The sequence below is a fragment of the Artemia franciscana genome, chromosome 11 (genome assembly GCF_032884065.1).
Source record: "Artemia franciscana chromosome 11, ASM3288406v1, whole genome shotgun sequence".
NCBI lineage: Eukaryota > Metazoa > Arthropoda > Branchiopoda > Anostraca > Artemiidae > Artemia > Artemia franciscana.
Genome location: NC_088873.1, coordinates 19,820,175 through 19,839,461, shown reverse-complemented (window position 1 = coordinate 19,839,461; position 19,287 = coordinate 19,820,175). Strand labels below are relative to the sequence as shown.

Genomic DNA, 19,287 nt, shown 5'->3' with positions numbered 1-19,287 from the left:
TTTGACAATATTACTCAGTAATTATTCTAAGCTTTTTTTTTTTCAGTGGAATCATTTCTCCGAGAGTAGAAGTAAGCACAGTGGAAAGGCCCAAAGTTCTTCAGCTAGAAGAAGCTTTTAGTTCAACCAAATTCTGAGATTACAAAAGGAACTTCGGCAAATAAAAAATAGCTCAACCATGTTTTTGAGAGCTTTTAATGAACATTTAAAGCTTCATATTCTATGACATAAAATGAAGTAGTGTTTATGTGTGCAATTAAAAAGACCAAAAAACAACAGCATTTACCTGGCATACGAGCACTAAAGATGCGTAAAACTTGAGCTTTAATTTTGAAGTCCTATATAATGCAAGAGCTGTTCTGGTTTTGCAGTTTGGGTTTACAAAGTACTATAGATTGTCGAAGTCTTTTTTTTCTGTATTAGCAGGTATGTACAGTGCGTGAAAGCAAAACATCTACATATACTTTATGCAGTTCAATATGTTCAAGAACATGACTGAACTTCATTAATTTTTGTTATTATCATTTTTGTATTATCAAGTCTGTGTAAATAAATTATTTTTTACTCGTTTTTCTTGGTGACCATATTCGGAACCATATTTGATATTAAGCTATGCCACCTTCTCCAATTTCCATGAATTTTTACGTTTATTGCAACTATTTCCAGAATATACCAGACATTTTGTTTGATAAAATGTTTTCAGGGCAACCTATTCCTAAACGTTTACATTTGGTATGCTTTTTCAAAACCTTCTAAGATTTAAATATGTCGAAAACAAATTCGTCTTTATGCCATCTACTGGTACAGCACCTTTATTTATCCTACCACTAATCTCCTAAGTATCATAACGCACAATTTATGGATTATTTATTTTATTGTCATCCTGTCATTCATCAGCTACCTTGTCAATTGCATCATCTTCCAGGTTTTCACCATAGTAAATAATATTAATCTAATCTTCTTCCTAGAGAAGATATGTCAAAGAACGGTTTGGATGGTATCCAGGACGTTAATTTCATTAGTGGACTTAATTAGAATTTAATTAGAATTAGTTAGACGTTAGTTTCATTAATTAAAACAAAAAGAAAGCCCTTGATAAAGAAGGTTCCAATGGTGGTTCCAAACATTCTAGTTTATAACAGGCCGGATGGTTCGATATGGAAAACTGATTTGATTTGAGTTATTTTGATTTTATACTAAAACGATGTGAATTACAAAACTTTAGACCTTGCGCTAGTTTGGCTTAACTCGACCTCCAAATCAGTTTCACCAAGTTTAAGTCACGTATTTTCATTAGTATAGGGTTTGAAATACTAACACCAATTGTTATTCATTAATGAAAATGCGAGGAGACCAAAATTTACTATGCATGAAAATTTGTCTGTATTAGAATAGTTATTAAAAATAATAATGCAAAAACTAAAGTAAAAAATATAACTTAAAAAAACTTAAAACAACTACAACTTAAAAAAAATACAAATTAGAACAGGAAAAGGACAAAGGACACTACTCCAATGCGGCAAATTCATGATATTATGCTTCAAAATAGTTATAGAGTAAGAAGTCCCTGTTATCAAGGATGAATAATATATTCTATGAGCTTCTCTTTAAAAAAGATTGGCTATTCAGAATTCCTAATTTGTTCTTGATTTAAGCCTATTTGCGGTAAAAGGAATTTGAAATCTTACTAAAAATATAGCTCTTTTATAATTCACCGAGGGGGTCTATATGTTCCTGAACGAGCTGAAATATAAGCGTGTCAGTGTGAGAGAGTGGCAACAGTATGTGAATAGTAAAATTAATCACTGAAGACTGAATATCATCATGCCAATGAGAGAACTGCCAATCTTTTGGTTGACTAAGGCTTGGTATATTAAGAAATAAGAACAAAGTTTCTCTTTCTGAAAGACTTTCAAGCCATTTAGGGCAATTAAGGAAGGTACCAAGAATTCTTATAGCTTCATTTTGTTTTAATGGAGAGGTTTAAAATGAATAGGAAATGTTTAAGTAGATAATAGTCAATATCTTAAGTATGATTCAATTAATGAATGATAAAAAAATTAATGATTCGAGAGGGAAAAGCATATTTTATTCTATGTAAACAACTTAAATTTTGGATAGTTTTAAATGTAGATGATCAGAATGGCTACTAAAAGATAAAAATCATCAAGAATAATTATCAAAATCGTCTTATTTTACTCCCAGAAATAACTAGCTCGTCATTTCCAATCTTAATAAATTCCGTGCTTAGATTTCCTAATAATGAAATAATGAAAATCCAATAATGAAAGGATTTTAGTTTCAACAGAAACTATTGTATCATCTGCAAATATAACTGCTAGGCTATTCATATGGGATAAACAATTAGTAAGATCATTTATATAAATTAAAAATAGTAATGGTCCTAATAAACCCCTGGGGCAAACCAATATCATCCAGAGAATTAGGTTGAGACACATGACCTAAAACTTAAACTTTGATTTCAGTGTTTTGTAAATACGATCCAGTACTTTTCCGAGGATTCCTCAATTATTCATTATCTCAAACAAAATAAAATAATTTAGAGTATTGATGCTGTTTTAAATCATAAAATATTCATAATTCCTGATTAACGTTATCCAATTAATCATTAATTTTTAAGTGAAAGGGATATAATTGCTTTTTCAATTAAACGATGCTTTTTAAATTAAACGACCGGACCAAAATCCAAACTGTCTTCTGATTTAAAAAATATATACCCAAATAATTTCAAATTCTTCTTTTTGTAATATTTGTTCTAAAACCTTTTACAACAGAAAAATTATGGCATTAGTTCTGTAATTATTGACATTAGTCTTATCATCTTTTTTTATACACTGGGATACCTCAGGCTTTTGTCCATCTGGTAGGGAATACCCCTGATAATAAAAAAAACACATTTCAAATGTAGACAAACGGTAGAGCAATAAATATTCTTTAACCAATTATAAAACAATAATAATTAAAAATGTACATAGTTTAACCTGGAAAAAAAATTCACAAGAAAAAAGTTATTCAAAGAAAGGTAATGAGCTCCATTGAACCCAAGTTGAGTGGAAACATAGCCAAATTATCATTAGAGCTTAGAATAAATAGTGATGACTTCTAATGAATTAACGAACCATGAAAGTTGCGATGAATTACAGTAAATCTTCAATTGAGACCTAAAAGGACCAGAAATGACCACAAATAGAAATATTATTGATGATCTTTCAGCCCTCTAAGGCCAGTGTTCTTTGTGTTTTACTGAAAACAAAATAAATTTCAAATATTTTAAGGTTAATAAATACAAAATTTCTGAGACTTCCAGGAATGGATATCAATATATATTAAACAGTCAGCATGTTTTTTTTCAGTCAGTTTCAGTAATTTCAGTTTTTCATGTTGATTTTCTTTCTATTTTTCGTTATTCTTCTTAATTTTTTTAATATTGCACTAATCGAGGCAACAATTGTTTCCAATTAAGCATAAACAACGGTCTGGCATTTAGAAGGCTTAGGGATGGTTTGTCCTACTTTGGTTTGTGGTAACTGCTGTTCGTCTTTGACTAGATCTTTCAGTGTAATTTCTGTAGATCTTTGCTTTGACATTTGTTGACAGTGGTTTCAGTTGATTTTAAGTTTCAAGTAATATTTTACTTTATTTCTGGTCGTGTTTGGTTCAACTTTTGGTACTACATTGAACATTTACAATGGGTTAACAGCATAATTGAAAATGTTAACATTATGTTAACAACTTTTAACAATTGTAAAAAGACTTTTGACACGGTTGATTTTGAATTGATGTTGTATAGACTTAGTTATTTCGGTATCAGGGAAAGCTGTCTTCAATGATTCAGTCATATTTGAATAGAAAATCAATGTGGGTAGTGATTAATGACACTACAGGTGTTCCAGTCCAAGTCGATTGTGGAGTCCCACAAGGATCTCTTTTGGGACCATTTTTATTTCTAGTGAATTTTGATATGTTAAGCTTATATCTTCCTGGTGCAATTCTTGCAACATTCACATGCAACACAGCAATGACAGTCGCAGAGGCAAACTTTCAAGATCTCGTAACTCACATAGCTGATGTCCTACTGTACCTTAATACAATTACTAGCCTTAGCTATCTAGGTGTTAATGTGAGCAGCATTAGCTACTTGATCTTTTATCATACTAGTGCACGGATACATTCTTTGAATAATGGTTCTTTTGATGGTACTATTATTAATCTAGTTCATGAAACGAAGTAGTTGGGATTTTTGTTAATTGTAATTTGAATTAGAACAATCACAGTGAAATTATATTTTCCCTGTGTCCCGGTCGTCATTTGTATTCCGGTGTCCCAGTCTGTATATACATTCGTTTTTGAAATGGTAAATGATGAAATAACTTTTTGTATTTTTCCCCTTTTTTTCTTTTTAGTTTTTTTTTGGTTTTTACATTTTTTTAGTTTTTTTTTCTTTTTTCTTTTTAGTTTTTTCTTTATTTTTATTTTTTTAGTTTTGTTTTTCTCCTTTATTTTTCTTTTTGTTTCCTTATTTTAGTTTTTTTTATTTTTTAGTTTTTTTAGTTTTTTAGCTTTTTTAGTTTTTTTATTAGTTTTTAGTTTGTTTTTTTCTTTTTAGTTTTTTTGTAGTTTTTACCTTTTTTTAGTTTTTTTTTTACTTATGTCCTGGTCGTCATTTATACTCCCTGTGTCCCGGTCGTCATTTGTGATGGTTTGTTGACGGTGTTTTGTTGATGGTGATTGCTACTTGAACATTCCTTGTGTCCCAGTCGCTTTCTCTTTGAGTGTCCCGGTCGTCATTTATATTCCCTATGTGCCGGTGTCCTGGTCGTCATTTGTGTCCCAATGTAATTTCGTAATTTCGTCAGTCGAAAACATGACGTCAGTCGACACAGAAACATGACGTCACCTGACACACAGACAGACAGACAACTTATTTATATATATATATATATATATATATATATATATATATATATATATATATATATATATATATATATATATATATATATATGTATATATATATATATATATATATCTATCTATATATATATATATATATATAAAAATAAGTTGTCTGTCTGTGGATGGATGGATGGATGGGTCAGGTGACGTCACCTGAAAAAACTGGATCAGGTGACGTCAAAACTGAAAAAACTAAAAAAAGGCAAAAACTACAAAAAAACTAAAAACTAATAAAAAAAATAAAAAAGCTAAAAAACTAAAAAAACTATAAAGGTAAAAACCAATAAAAAACTAAAAAAAAAACTGAAAAAACTAAAAAAAGGCAAAAACTACAAAAAAAAAACTAAAAACTAATAAAAAAAGTAAAAAAGCTAAAAAACTAAAAAAACTAAAAAAACTAAAAAAAGGTAAAAAACTAAAAAAATAAAAAATAAAAAAAAACTAAAAAAAAGGAAAAAACTGAAAAATAAGCTAAAATAAAGGTAAAAACCAATAAAAAACTAAAAAGAAAAAAGGAAAAAACTAATAAATGACGACACTCAAAGAGAAAGCGACCAGGACAAAAGGAATGTTCGATTAGCAATCAACAAAGCACCGGGACACAGGGAGTATAAATGACGACCAGGACATAAGTAAAAAAAAAAACTATCTGGGAATATAAATGACGACCGGGACACAGGGACACAACTACAACGGGGACAACGGGGGAAACAGGGGGATATAAATGACTTGACGTCAAAACTGAAAAAACTAAAAAAAGGCAAAAACTACAAAAAAACTAAAAACTAATAAAAAAAATAAAAAAGCTAAAAAAATAAAAATACCTATAAAGGTAAAAACCAATAAAAAACTAAAAAAAAAACTGAAAAAACTAAAAAAAGGCAAAAACTACAAAAAAAACTAAAAACTAATAAAAAAAGTAAAAAAGCTAAAAAACTAAAAAAAACTAAAAAAACTAAAAAAAGGTAAAAAACTAAAAAAAATAAAAAATAAAAAAAAACTAAAAAAAAGGAAAAAACTGAAAAATAAGCTAAAATAAAGGTAAAAACCAATAAAAAACTAAAAAGAAAAAAGGAAAAAACTAATAAATGACGACACTCAAAGAGAAAGCGACCAGGACAAAAGGAATGTTCGATTAGCAATCAACAAAGCACCGGGACACAGGGAGTATAAATGACGACCAGGACATAAGTAAAAAAAGAAAACTATCTGGGAATATAAATGACGACCGGAACACAGGGACACAACTACAACGGGGACACCGGGGGAAACAGGGGGATATAAATGAAGACAATGGGACAGCAAAGAATGTTGTATATTCGCAAGTTTTACGTAGTTAAAACCATATATATATATCTATCTATATTCACAGGTGGGACATAGGGACACAACTACAATGGCGCGTAACTATTATGGCGCGTAACGACTTACGCGCGCGGGGGGGCTTGGGGGGGCGCGAAGCGCCCCCACCAACTAGGTGTTGGGGTGGCGCGAAGCGCCACCCCAACAGCTAGTATATATATATATATATATATGTGTGTGTGTGTGTGTGTGTGTGTGTGTTTTTAACTACGTAAAACTTGCGAATATACAACATTCTTCGCTGTTCCATTGTCTGTACATATAAATAGATTGTCGGGTTTACCGACTCTTGAACATGCAACATATAATTGTCCATGAAAAAACAATCCGTATTCAGATCTATACCTCATTATTCTAATGATTACCCTTGAGCTTTGTTGATGGTGATTGCTAATCAAACATTCCCTATGTCCCTATCTTCATTTATATATCCCCCTGTGCCCCCGGCGTCCCCGTTGTAGTTGTTTCCCTGTGTCCCAGTCGTCATTTATATTCCCTGTGTCCCGGTCGTCATTTGTGTCCCAGTCTGTAATTTCGTCAGTCGACAAACAACTTCATGACGACATACAGCTCAATCCTTTTAATGACGTCAGTCGACAAACATGACGTCAGTCTACACACACGTCCCAGTCGTCATTTGTGTCCCGGTGTCCCAGTCTGTAATTTCTCTTTGAGTGTCCCGGTCGTCATTTATATTCCCTGTGTCCCGGTCTGTATATACATTCGTTTTTGAATTGGTATATGATGAAATAATTTTTTTGTTTTTTTCCTTTTTTTTTCTTTTTAGTTTTTTTTTTTGGTTTTTACCTTTTTTTAGCTTTTTTAGTTTTTTTCCTTTTTTTTAGTTTTTTTGTAGTTTTTACCTTTTTTAGTTTTTTTATTTTTATTTTTATTTTTTTTTAGTTTTCTTTTTCTCCTTTATTTTTCAGTTTTTTTCCTTTTTTAGTTTTTTTTTCTTTTTTAGTTTTTAGTTATTTTAGTTTTTTTTAGTTTTTTTATTAGTTTTTAGTTTTTTTTTCTTTTTTAGTGTTTAGGTTTTTTAGTTTTTTTAGTTTTTTTTTAGTTTTTTAGCTTTTTTAGTTTTTTTAGTATTTTCTTTTTAGTTTTTTTGTAGTTTTTACCTTTTTTAGTTTTTCTTCTTCTTTTGTATTAATGCTAAAGCCAAGGTTCGAAACTGGAACCTCTCGGACCTAGAACCTGGAACATTACGCTTTACCAACTCAGCTACTTCGGCTTGAATACATTCGTTTTTGAATTGGTATAGGATGAAATAATTCAGACGTCATATGCGGACAGACAAACAGACACACAAACAAACAACTTATTTTTATATATATAGATAAGAGTGTGCCCTTTCGGCAAATAATATTTCTACAAATAACAGAGGAACCAAAATAATTCACAATAAAGCAATTCGTCAATTGGGAAATGTGCTAACTTTAGTAATAAACTCACTTTTATAGCCATTTTAAAATTTTTATGTTTGTCAGTTACGAGATCATCAGTTATTCAAAATGGATATACCAGTATTTGAATGATGTTGCACAAGGTATTTTGTGGATTATGTTCTTCTATTTCTGATTGTCATTAGTATCATGCTATAAATGCCGATACGCTATTATAAGAGAATAAATAACACTATGAGATTGGTTCATGCATTTCGTTATATTAATATGGTCTTATGAAACAGTCTACTGGGTAGTAATGATGGCTGTGAATTCGTTTTCTCATTCAAATCTCAGATCATATGGGCTTCTAAAAAGTCGAGAAACAGAGATCATGTTATTTTTCTCCTAATTATGTGATTTATTAATTAATTGAGCGACTGTGCACAGGTTATTTGTTATTCTAGTGGTACTCTAACTGTTTTAATAATTAATAATAATAATAATAATAATTTATTTGTTATCCGCTTGTTTTGACAATTTAAGCGGAGTAAAAACGTTAAGGAAAGAAAAACAAGAGCTAAGAGCTCATATGGCACTTGTGACGAGGCAAGAAGAGCTAAGAGCCAAGACATCATATGGAATGAGCTCTAAAAAAATTCTATGAATCAATACATTGATTTAAAAAGGAAAATAAGAGGCTTAATGCCGGTCAGGATTTAAAATAAAAGCTCTGAGTCACGATGTCCTTCTAAATATCAAAATTCATTAAGATCCGATCACCCACTCGTAAGTTATAAATACCTAATTTTTTACAATTTTTCCTTTCCCTTTAGCCCCCCCCCCCCCCCCAGATGGTCGAATCCGGGAAAACGACTTTATCAAGTCAAATTGTGCAGCTCCCTGACACGCCTACCAATTTTCATCGTCCTAGCACGTCCAGAAGCACCAAACTCCCCAAATCACTGAACCCCTCCCCCTAACTCCCCCAAAGAGAGCTAATCCAGTACGACTCTGTCAATCACGTATCAAGGACATTTGTTTATTCTATCCACCAAGCTTCATCCCGATTCCTCCACCCCAAGTGTTTTTCCAAGATTTCCCCCTCCAACTCCCCCCAATGTCAAAAGATCTGGTCGGGATTTGAAATAAAAGCTCTGAGACATGAATTCCTTCTAAAAATCAAATTTCATTAAGATCCGATCATCTATTTGTAAGATAAAAATACCACAATTTCCACGTTTTCCAAGAATTCCGGTTTCCCCTACAACTCCCCCCAATATCACAGGATCGGGTCAGAATTTAAAATTAAAAATACCTCAATTTTACAAACACCTCAAAAGTAATGAATACCTCAATTTTCAAAATTACCCCCCCCCCCCAATCCACCAAAAAGAGCAGATCCGGTCCGGTTAAGTCAGTCACGTATCTTAGACAGGTTTCTATTCTTCCCATCAGTTTCATCCAGATCTCACCTCTTTAAGTATTTTCTAAGATGTCCGGTCCCTCAACTGCTCCCCCCCAATTACGCTTGATCCGGTTGAGATTTAAAATAAGAGATCTGAGTTACGAGGTCCTTCTAAATGTGAAGTTTCATGAAGATCCGATCACTCCTTCGTAAGTTAAAAATACGTCATTTTTTCTTATTTTTCAGTATTAACCCCCCCCCCCCCCAATAGAGCGGATCTGTTCCAATTATGTAAATCACGTATGTAAGACTTCTGTTTATTTTTCCTACCAAGTTTCATCCCGATCCCTCCAATCTAAGCGTTTTCCGTGATTTTAGGTTCCCCACCCCAAACTTCCCCCAATGTCACCAGATCCGGTCAGGATTTAAAATAAGAGCTTTGAGACACGATATCCTTCTAAATATAAAATTTCATTGAGATCCGATCACCCGTTCGTAAGTTAAAAATACCTCATTTTTTCTAATTTTTCAGAATTAACCCTCTCCCCCCCCAACTGCCCCAAAGAGAGCGAATCCGTTCCGATTATGTCAATCATGTATCTGGGACTTGTGCTTATTTTTCCCATCAAGTTTCATTCCGATCCCTCCACTCTAAGTGTTTTCCAAGATTTTAGGTTTCTCCCCACCAACTCCCCCCAATGTCATCAGATCCGGTTGGTATTTAAAAAAAGAGCTCTGAGACACAATATCATTCAAACATCATTCCAAGTTTCATTAAGATCCCATCACCCGCTCATAAGTTAAAAATACTTCATTTTTTTCTATTTTTTTCTAATCCCCACCCCCAGATGGTCAAATCGGGAAAACGACTATTTCTAATTTAATCTGGTCCGGTCCCTGATACGCTTGCCAAATTTCATCATCCTAGCTTACCTGGAAGTGCCTAAAGTAGCAAAACCGGGACCGACAGACAGCCGACAGAATTTGCGATTGCTATATGTCACTTGGTTAATACCAAGTGCCATAACAAAATAACACAAATAATACAATCAATACAGTCTAATCAAAGGGTGGTAGGAACCCAAGCGTTGACAGGCCTCAGCAACTAATCTAGCAGAGAGTTTTTTATAAGCAAAAATAATATCAGTGGCACAAAAATTTCTAATAATCTTCTGATTTCTATAAGAACGCGACAGATACAATAAACATTTACAATAACGAAAATACAGAACCCTTATACCTTGCAAATCTTGATTATTAAAAAACGGGCGCAAACCGGAAAGAAACAATATAGAATGGTCGCAATATATAGAACAAAGTCTGGATAAAGCCTTTCGTGAAAATCTGCCTCGGTTCAGGGCAATTTTCGCGTACCCAATCTTAAGTTTACTTTTAATATCATTAATCCCACAAGATCGAAAAGCCGATAAAGATGAGCAAATACTAATACCAAGCCACCGAATCGAAGAAACAAGCTTAACTGAAAAATAACCACAAACAAGATCACTACTTTGATGCTTAGCATTAAAAACTAAATATTCACATTTTTCAGTATTAAGTTTAAGGCCGATTTCCTCAAAAGACTTAGAAACAATCTGGGTTGACTTAATTAGGCTAGATTTAGTGCGGCTGATCAAAAGTAAATCATTTGCAATATGCAATATACGAAAGATTAGTTAGGCCTCAAAAACATGATGGATTAATACGTGGCAAAACAGAATAAAGACAAGCATTAAAAAGATAAGGGGATAAGATTCCTCCTTGCCTAAGACCAGAACGGATGGGGATACTACCAACGTAGGTGTCACCTGACTTAAGTCGGACATATGAATTAGCATACCAAAAACGAAGAGTTGATATAATAGACACATTTGCACCAAGTTGGATTAAAGAATACCAGAGTTGGCTATGGCATGTTGAATCAAATGCCTTTGAAACATAGAGTGCACAAAAATGAACCTCAAAACCATTTTTATGCGCTTCAAGTAATAGCGAAGCTATAGCACGATGAGCATGTTGGCATCCTATATACGGCTGTAAGCCAAACTGATTAGACATATAATCTACTTTAGACACGAGATCAGGGAGCAAAACATATTCAATGCTTTACTTAAAGTACAAGCAACCGTAATAGGCCTATAAGAAGCGCAACTAGTTGGATCCTTACCACGTTTCAAAATTGACGTAATTTTACCAACTAAAAAAAGAAGAGCATAAGCACATCTGAAAAAAGAACTGCAAGTGATAAACTAATTCTTCCGAATCGGTATTGAGGTGAAAAGCACTGATGCCGTCTATATTCTAAGATTTTGATTTAAGTCTCTCTACACTTCTCTTAACACGGTCAACACAAACGGGAGGTACATGACCTTGAGTGATTTTCTTAGGCAACAGATTAGAACAGAGCTTGGTAAAACGAAAAAGAACCGCATATATCACTGTATCGAAAATCTTACTATTAATTAATTAATCTTACTAATGATTGATCCATGATACATTAGGGATTCGGTCCGCCGCAGGCAATCTATCGAACTTCACGACATGAATCCCTTTTTTCCACTGGCTAGGAGTCTTAGGAAATTTGGCACCATTATACCTGATTCTTCGAAGATAGCGTTTAAAATCAAGCTTTGTTCTTTGTTTAATATCGAAAACATTACCCCTTCAAGGACGGTCGCAGGCTATCCACATTTTTAGCCACAATTTAGCCCAATTTTTTATAGTTTTGAGCTCTGGATCATTCTTCCAAATTGAACTTCTTGTTTGGGCTCGAAAGCGACATAGGGGAACAGCTACCTCTTCAGACCTCTTTAAGCACGATACAGTGTGGCTATAATAAATATTCAGCTAAATTCTGGCTTCTGGGGATCCAACACTTGTACACAACAGATTAGAAGGGACTTTAATCGTTGATAGAAGGCTAACAAGTGTAGAAAAATAAAGAGACCAGTCAGCTTTGTTCCATTCTCTTTTAGAAACCCATTTTCTAGAATTAGGACGAAGGTTCTTTTCAGCAGTAGCGTTAAGGGTAACAGTGAGGGATAGGGGGAGATGGTCATAATCACGCTCATCCTGATCAACATGGATTTCGCCACAGATAAAACCAGAAGAAACGATACAATGGTCAATGTCCGAAAGTGAGCCACTATTATGGATATAGGAATGGGAGGCATCTTTCTTCAAAGTTTTTTAACTATTTGGTAGGGAATCTAAAAGAAGCTCAGTCCGCACTGATGAATAGTTAATAATACAGTTCATATCACCGATTAATAACCAGTCCAGTCCATTACTCTCGATGCCATTCAGAAGATTTTTTATTAATGCGCAAGATTTTGTAAATTTAGTTAAACTTCGGAGGGATTTCTGGTCACAGGGGAGATAAACATTAATGAGGACAAGGTTGGCAAGAGGAATAGCAATATAACAATCACTCTCGTTTTAACATAAAGGGGGTAGTGAAAACAGTGTCTTTTTTATTAAACATGCTAGGCCACCTGATGGTCTGCCAGATGTTTTGCATGCACTATTAGAAAAAAACTTAGTGTTTGTTACTTCTCCGTAGGGAGTTTAAGCTCACTAAAGGTACGAGATGTTTCTGGAGGAATAAAACATCAAAATTTTCTAATTTCTGATCTAAAGAAACGTCTTTATCCTTAGTACCGTTAATATTGAACGAACATATAGTGAAGTTAGTCTTAACACTCATTTTCTTGCATAGGACGATCGTTTCGACAGAAGTTCACGAAGAATTCGGTATTTCATTGAGAATGACACATGATTGCCTTGACAGTTCGCACATTTTGGTGTAGCCTGACACGGAGAATCAGGTGAGGATTCATGTGGCCCTGCGCAACGGGAGCAGCATTTTTCTTTATCACAATTTGATTTTAAATGATTTGATGATTGGCAATTATAACAGCATTTGGGTGGGCGTTGGAATTCGTAAACTCGATATATCTCATACCCAATCTTTATACTAAGTCGAAGTGCATTAGCGAGCGCAACAGGGTTTTCACAAAACACTCTAACAGCCAAAGAATTGCCTATTCCTTTCGCATGAGTAATATTACCGCAATCAATTAACATCCCCCCATCAAAATTGGTCAGTATACCTTTAATGATTCCAATATATTTCGTTTCTTTTACTTTGACGTCACAATCTCTCGTCACAATTAGTTTCAAAATAATCAAACAGTTCTTGATAACGAACTGTAGTGAGGAGCGACCCGGCTCAATAGTAACCAAAACTCTAAAAAATAGAATTTTGCTACCAATAGCTACATCAAAAGAATTGCATTTTAATGCTGATTTTAAATATATAAGATTCGTCAAGTTCAATCTTACCCATCAAAAGTTACGAGCCTGAGAAAATTTGCTTTATTTTAGAAAATAGGGGAAAACACCCCCAAAAGTCATAGAATCTTAACGAAAATCACACCATATGATTCAGCGTATCAGAGAACCATATTGTATAAGTTTCGAGCTCCTATCTACAAAAATGTGGAATTTTGTATTTTTTCCAGAAAGCAGATCACGGATGCGTGTTTATTTGTTTTTTTTTTTTTTTTTTTTTCCAGGGGTGATTGTATCGACCCAGTGGTCCTAGAATCTTGCGAGAGGGCTCATTCTAACTGAAATGAAAAGTTCTAGTGCCATTTTTAAGTGACCAAAAAATTGAAGGGCACCTAGGCCCCCTCCCACGCTAATTATTTTCCCAAAGTCAACGGATCGAAATTCTGAGATAGCCATTTTATTCAGCGTAGTCAAAAAACCTTATAAATATGTCTTTGGGGACGACTTACTCCCCCACAGTCCCCGTGGGAGGGGCCACAAGTTAAAAACTTTGAACAGTGCTTGCATATAGTAATGGTTATTTGGAAATGTACAGACCTTTTCAGGGGGATTTTTATGTTGAGGGGGGTTGAGAAGAGGGGGATATGTTGGGGGAACTTTCCTTGGAAGAATTTATCACGGGGGAAGAAAAGTTTTATGAAGGGAGCGCAGGATTTTCTAGCATTATTTATAAAAAAAAATCAAAAAATAAATATAAAAAAGTTTTTTCAACCGAAAGTAAGGAGAAACATTAAAACTTAAAACGAACAGAAATTATTACGCATATGATGGGCTCACCTCTTCCTAATACCTCGCTCTTTACGCTAAAGCATTTTTAGTAATTTCAACTATTTATTCTACGGCTTTTGTGATTCAGGGGTAGGGAATATTATTGAAATATTTCAATGTGATTAAGAAATTGGGACAAAATTTAAGCTTTAGTGTAAAGAGTGAGGTACTGACGAGGGGGTGAACCCCTTCATATACGTAATAAGAACATGAGAATACAGAAGTTCGTTACGTAAGCTAATTTGTAAGTTATGTATATCTTTTACTAATAAAAACATTCGTAAAAAATTAAAAGTTCTAGTTGCCCTTTTAAGTAACCAAAAATCGGAGGGCAACTAGGCCTACTCCCCCGCTCCTTTTTTCTCAAAATCATGCGGCCAAAATTACGAGAAAACTAATTAGCCAAAAAAAATAAATATGCAAATTTCGCTTTAACTATTCATCTGCGGAGAGTCAAAATCAAAACAAGCATTGATTCAAAAACGTTCAGAAATTAAATGAAAAAAAAACAAGTTTTTTTAACGGGAAGTAAGGAGCGACATTAAAACTTAAAACAGTTGAAATTAAAATAGTTGAAAGAGTCAAACTTTAGCGTAAAGAGCGGGGCGTTGATGAGGAAGCAGCCCCTTTCATACACGAAGTAATTTCTGTTCGTTTTACGTTTTAATGTCGCTTCTTACTTCCCGTTAAAAAAAAAAAAAACTTTTTTTATTTAATCCTTTACAAAGTAACTGAATTCGCTATTTTCAGTGTGAGATAATGTCCGTGCAATATCTTCAACATGTATGTCAGTAAGTATAAGTAGGGATTATACGTCACTATAATCCCTATTGCGAAATTTTTTGTTGTCTTCACATAAAACTTACTAAATTAATAATGTCCAAGCAGTATCCAATTTAGATTATGACACTTTGAACTCTGAAATACAACTGATTCATTTCATTGTTTTATTATTTTTGTGAATTGTTGAAAATAAAGGTGTAATTCATTCAATTTTTTTCTTGAAATATTCCTTTTGTGGGAGAAGTTTGTTTTTGTAGTTATTCCAGTAAAAAATATATGTTTGAACAATTGATAATTTGCTTTATTTATGTTACTTGTGCCAAGGTTTGTGGAGGTCATGTCGTCCCATGCATATATACATATATTTTAGACCATTCGATTATTTTGAACATAATGGCTATGTAAAATTTTTATCACGTTTCTTTGGGAACTAGAGGGATACGGGTAGCAAAAAGGGCAAATAAGACTGGTGACCAGGCACGTACGCAGAAATTTTTTTCGGGGGGGCCAAAACCTTCCGAACAGCAGATATAAAATAGCACTTTTTTTATTCAGTAATGTAAAAAGCACGTATATCGGTAAATACAGATTAACTTTAATCTGTAGCATTGTAGGGGAAGAAGCCAGAAGCCTCAAAAGTACGTTTTAGGCTCAGATTATGTTCATACCGATTTAGAACCAGTGTTTAATTTATTATATCCCACTGAAAGGGAAATTTTAGGGTTAACAGTTCAATATGTGTGCTGTGGGGAGTAGTTCTTCTATTGCAAAAACGTAGATTTTAATGAAAAATGATAGTTTCCAAAATTGATCCATTAAAAGCTTTACTTTATCCTGAAAAGGGGGGATAAACGCCCTAATATCAGGGATAATTCTATTTTGCTGTGGAAAGCAAACTCTCTACAAAAAAATAACAGAACAATTGCTAATTGCTTCAAAGAAGGTAAAAATTTAGACAGAAAATGGATTAATAATTGGGCAGTGACTTGACCGGGTAATAGCATGCTGTAAAATCCCCCAAAAAAGGCTTCACACATGTATCTAGATTCTTAATAAATGTCCTACTTTTGCCAAAAATCCCAAGAAACCATTGGGAAATTAAACATTTCACAAAATTTCGGGGGGGGGCCAAAGCCCCACCCCCCCACCCCCTGCGTACGTGCCAGCTGGTGACCATCCGGTCACTTTTGAATCTTACATAAGGTAACAGCACTTTCAATTTGAAATGGAATGAGCCCCTCTGGTTGGTGCACAGCAGCTCCTTCAATTAAAAGAGTCAAAAAATAAATATTATATTAGAGTAGGTAGTATAAGTAGGTTTTGTCTTATCTAATCTAGGTGGTGTTAACAGTAGGGATGGTAGGGGTTTTTTACAGTTAAAATAAGCGTGGAAGAAAAGGGAGAAAAGTCCACGAACCAAGAATAGAATATTGGAAGTAATAATGATAACATTGATGACAGTGTTCTGAAGTGTCAGCACTCCGAAAAACGGAAGAAAATTTGTTTTGGGTACCCATCCGGCTGACGGTATTTCAAACAGCAGGCTATATGACAAATGTGGCTTAATCCCGCTTTCTAGTGCTATAATGAGGGGAAGGTTAAGATGACTAGGACTTGGTCTGTGGATGAAGGATGACAGACTTACAAAGATCGTGCTTGTCAGCCAGCCATCTACGGCCAAACAAAAGCAGATCGTTCCCGACTGGCTTAATAGCTAAACTTGATTTAGAGGAAACTGGAACTTCATGAAATTGAGGGAGGAAACGGATCTTGTGTAGCTTTGTTGCCCTTAAGCGATTGGTGCTGCAATGAATTATAAGCAGTAGTAGTAGAAATAAATTAGAGACGTTTGACTCTTAACTTGGGCAGCCCTACTATGTGCTTCTGAGGTGATACCAGTAACTAGATAGAAAGTGTAGAGAATGTCTTTAAATAAAATTTGCTTTCTCAATTTTCTCTTTTTCTCGAGCCAAGTTATCTGTGGCTTAACTTATCAAATTTGAATCAGTTTAATATGGTAAGCACTTCAACAAAGCATGATTTGACAGCACAAATAATAAGCTACGAATGGTCATACTTTCAATAAAATCACTTAAACAGCTTCTTTTTACTTATTTAGAATCTTCAAATTCCTTAAAGGCCAAACTTCAAAAAGACCAACAATATATACGAACTCAATTAGTTTGTTTTTTTCGTTTGCCCTAAATTCTTTGTTCCAATCCGAACCACTCTTCTAATCTTGTAAAGAGTCCAAAATCTTTTATTCAGCACAATTCCAGATAATTTAGCTCATGAGATTTGTAATGCTGACAGAATAAACGTTTGAAAGAATTTTTTTTAGAAAAATATTTAAATACGTAAGTCTAAGCACGGAAGGAATTCAAGACAGTTTTTCGAGTTTTCACTGCAATATCATTCCAGTTTAAAGACTTCATTTTGAAAGTGATCGATATTATGGAGGAAATGGCAAGGGAATTTTACAAATAAAATGATTTACTGGCTTGAATTGGAGGAAACGGTATCCGAATTTTCTGTCTTTTCTTATGTGTTTGAATAAGGAGAAAATCTATTAGGATGCTTTAGTACCTGCAATTAACAACTCATCACAGTTTCAATCTGATTACAGTTATTGTCAGAGACACACTCTTTGAAACTTGAGCCATATCTTAGAAATTACTGCCAATCTTGGGCACAGGATTCTAAAACCTAGACAAAACATCTTAATCACAGAAAAATCAATCAAGGGCATACAGAATCACAGAAAAGTGTTTTAAAATAAGATAGATGTATTTAAATACGGTTATCTATAAGGAAAACTCTTCCTTCAATGACAAAATGTGTGTAGGAGAGGAAAGATGAAGCCATGTATAGGAAATATGTATTTGAATTAAACGATTTGATCCAAGTTTAAAATACTTATACCCACTCTGAGTTCTAGGGAGGTGGGTATCTTATCATTTTACCGTTAAAATCCAATAAGTATGTGCCAAAAATTATGTTCAAAAAAGTGTCGGAGCTGAATGTGCATCTGACATTGTATTATAAAAAGAGAAAATTAACTAATTACTTCTATTTCAAAAACAGTTCACCCCTATTAGCTTTTCTTTTGAATAAGTATATCAATCAAAAAATAATTCTTGCTTGAAATTTACATTTACAAATCCCAAAATGCAAACATAGGACTTTAAGTCACTTTGGAAGTAATATTAATGAAAAAATAGAATAATAGTCTAAGAGCAATAAGGTGATACCCTGTTTTGGATACCCTTCTAGTATGGGGACATTTTTGTTGATTCAAAAAATGTTTTAAAAATTGTATCAGTCATCGAAACAGCCTCAGCTGGACATATTAAGACTGCGTTTGCATCACTAAACTATCACTCTGCAATGTTTTGAAAAGCTTCAGTTCCTTTCAACAAATTTTGACATTGTTCATTTGCCATTTTCATATTTGCCATTTTAATTGTATTTGGATTGCCACTCATTCAAATGTAATTTCACCTTCCATGACGAACAACCAGCTAGAACCACTTTTAAATCGATTTATGGATCTTTTCTTTTCTGTCTTTGCAGGAAAACTCGCTTTCCAGCAAAATTGAAATGCTGCTACCTTTTCATAAAAGAAACTTGGCGAAATAGTTTAACCCTTGTGAAATCATTTGTCGATAAGCTTCCAGTTGTACCAGACGGATTTTTCAAACATCTTGCAGCTATTTCTGGATGACTACATTATTATAAGTTATAGGTTTTTTTTTCAATTGGAATTACTTCGAAATAGAATTAATATTTATTTGTGTTCATTCATCTAAACTGGAGGCTGACTTTAGTCCCACTTCGGAAGGGATAGAAGCAACTTAATTGTATATTATTTTTTTATTGTTCCGCTTGACATAATTTACTTAGCCTTGACATTGTAAATTTAGATTTGGCATAAGAGGCTTAGGATAAACATAGTAGATCTAGGCTTGTTTATAGTAGATTTAGGCTCAACATCAGATTTAGGCCTGACAGAGCATATTCAGTCTTCAAGAAGTAGATATAGGCTTGGGATAGTACGTTTAGGCCCGACATAGTAAATTTTAAGCCCGACGTAATTGATTTAGGCCTCAAAGAGTAGATTTATGCTTGTCATAGTAGATTTAGGTTTGACAAAGTAGACTTAGGTATTTAACCACATAAGTTTCCTTCAAAATGAGCCATTAAACAGCTCTCTACGATGTTCTAGTTCCCTACTATCTGAGAAAAAGATTG

General features: G+C 33.7%; 1 protein-coding gene and 1 long non-coding RNA gene across 3 annotated transcripts in view; one reads left to right on the top strand and one right to left on the bottom strand.

Moving 5' to 3' along the window:
- The window catches only part of LOC136032937 (protein shisa-3-like), an 83,559-nt gene extending 82,989 nt beyond the window's left edge, over window positions 1-570 (top strand). The window contains exon 7 of the mRNA XM_065713406.1: window positions 47-570. Within this exon, the coding sequence (XP_065569478.1) occupies window positions 47-137 (91 nt within the window). The 3' untranslated portion in view covers window positions 138-570. The remainder of the gene's footprint in view (window positions 1-46) is intronic.
- LOC136032938 (uncharacterized) overlaps window positions 1-15,174 on the bottom strand; it is a 212,308-nt gene extending 197,134 nt beyond the window's left edge. The window contains exon 1 of one of the 2 annotated variants that reach the window (XR_010618812.1): window positions 15,120-15,174. This is a non-coding gene — a long non-coding RNA (uncharacterized LOC136032938). The remainder of the gene's footprint in view (window positions 1-15,119) is intronic. The other variant, XR_010618813.1, reaches the window with a different exon arrangement.
- Between the last annotated feature and the right edge of the window lie 4,113 nt (window positions 15,175-19,287).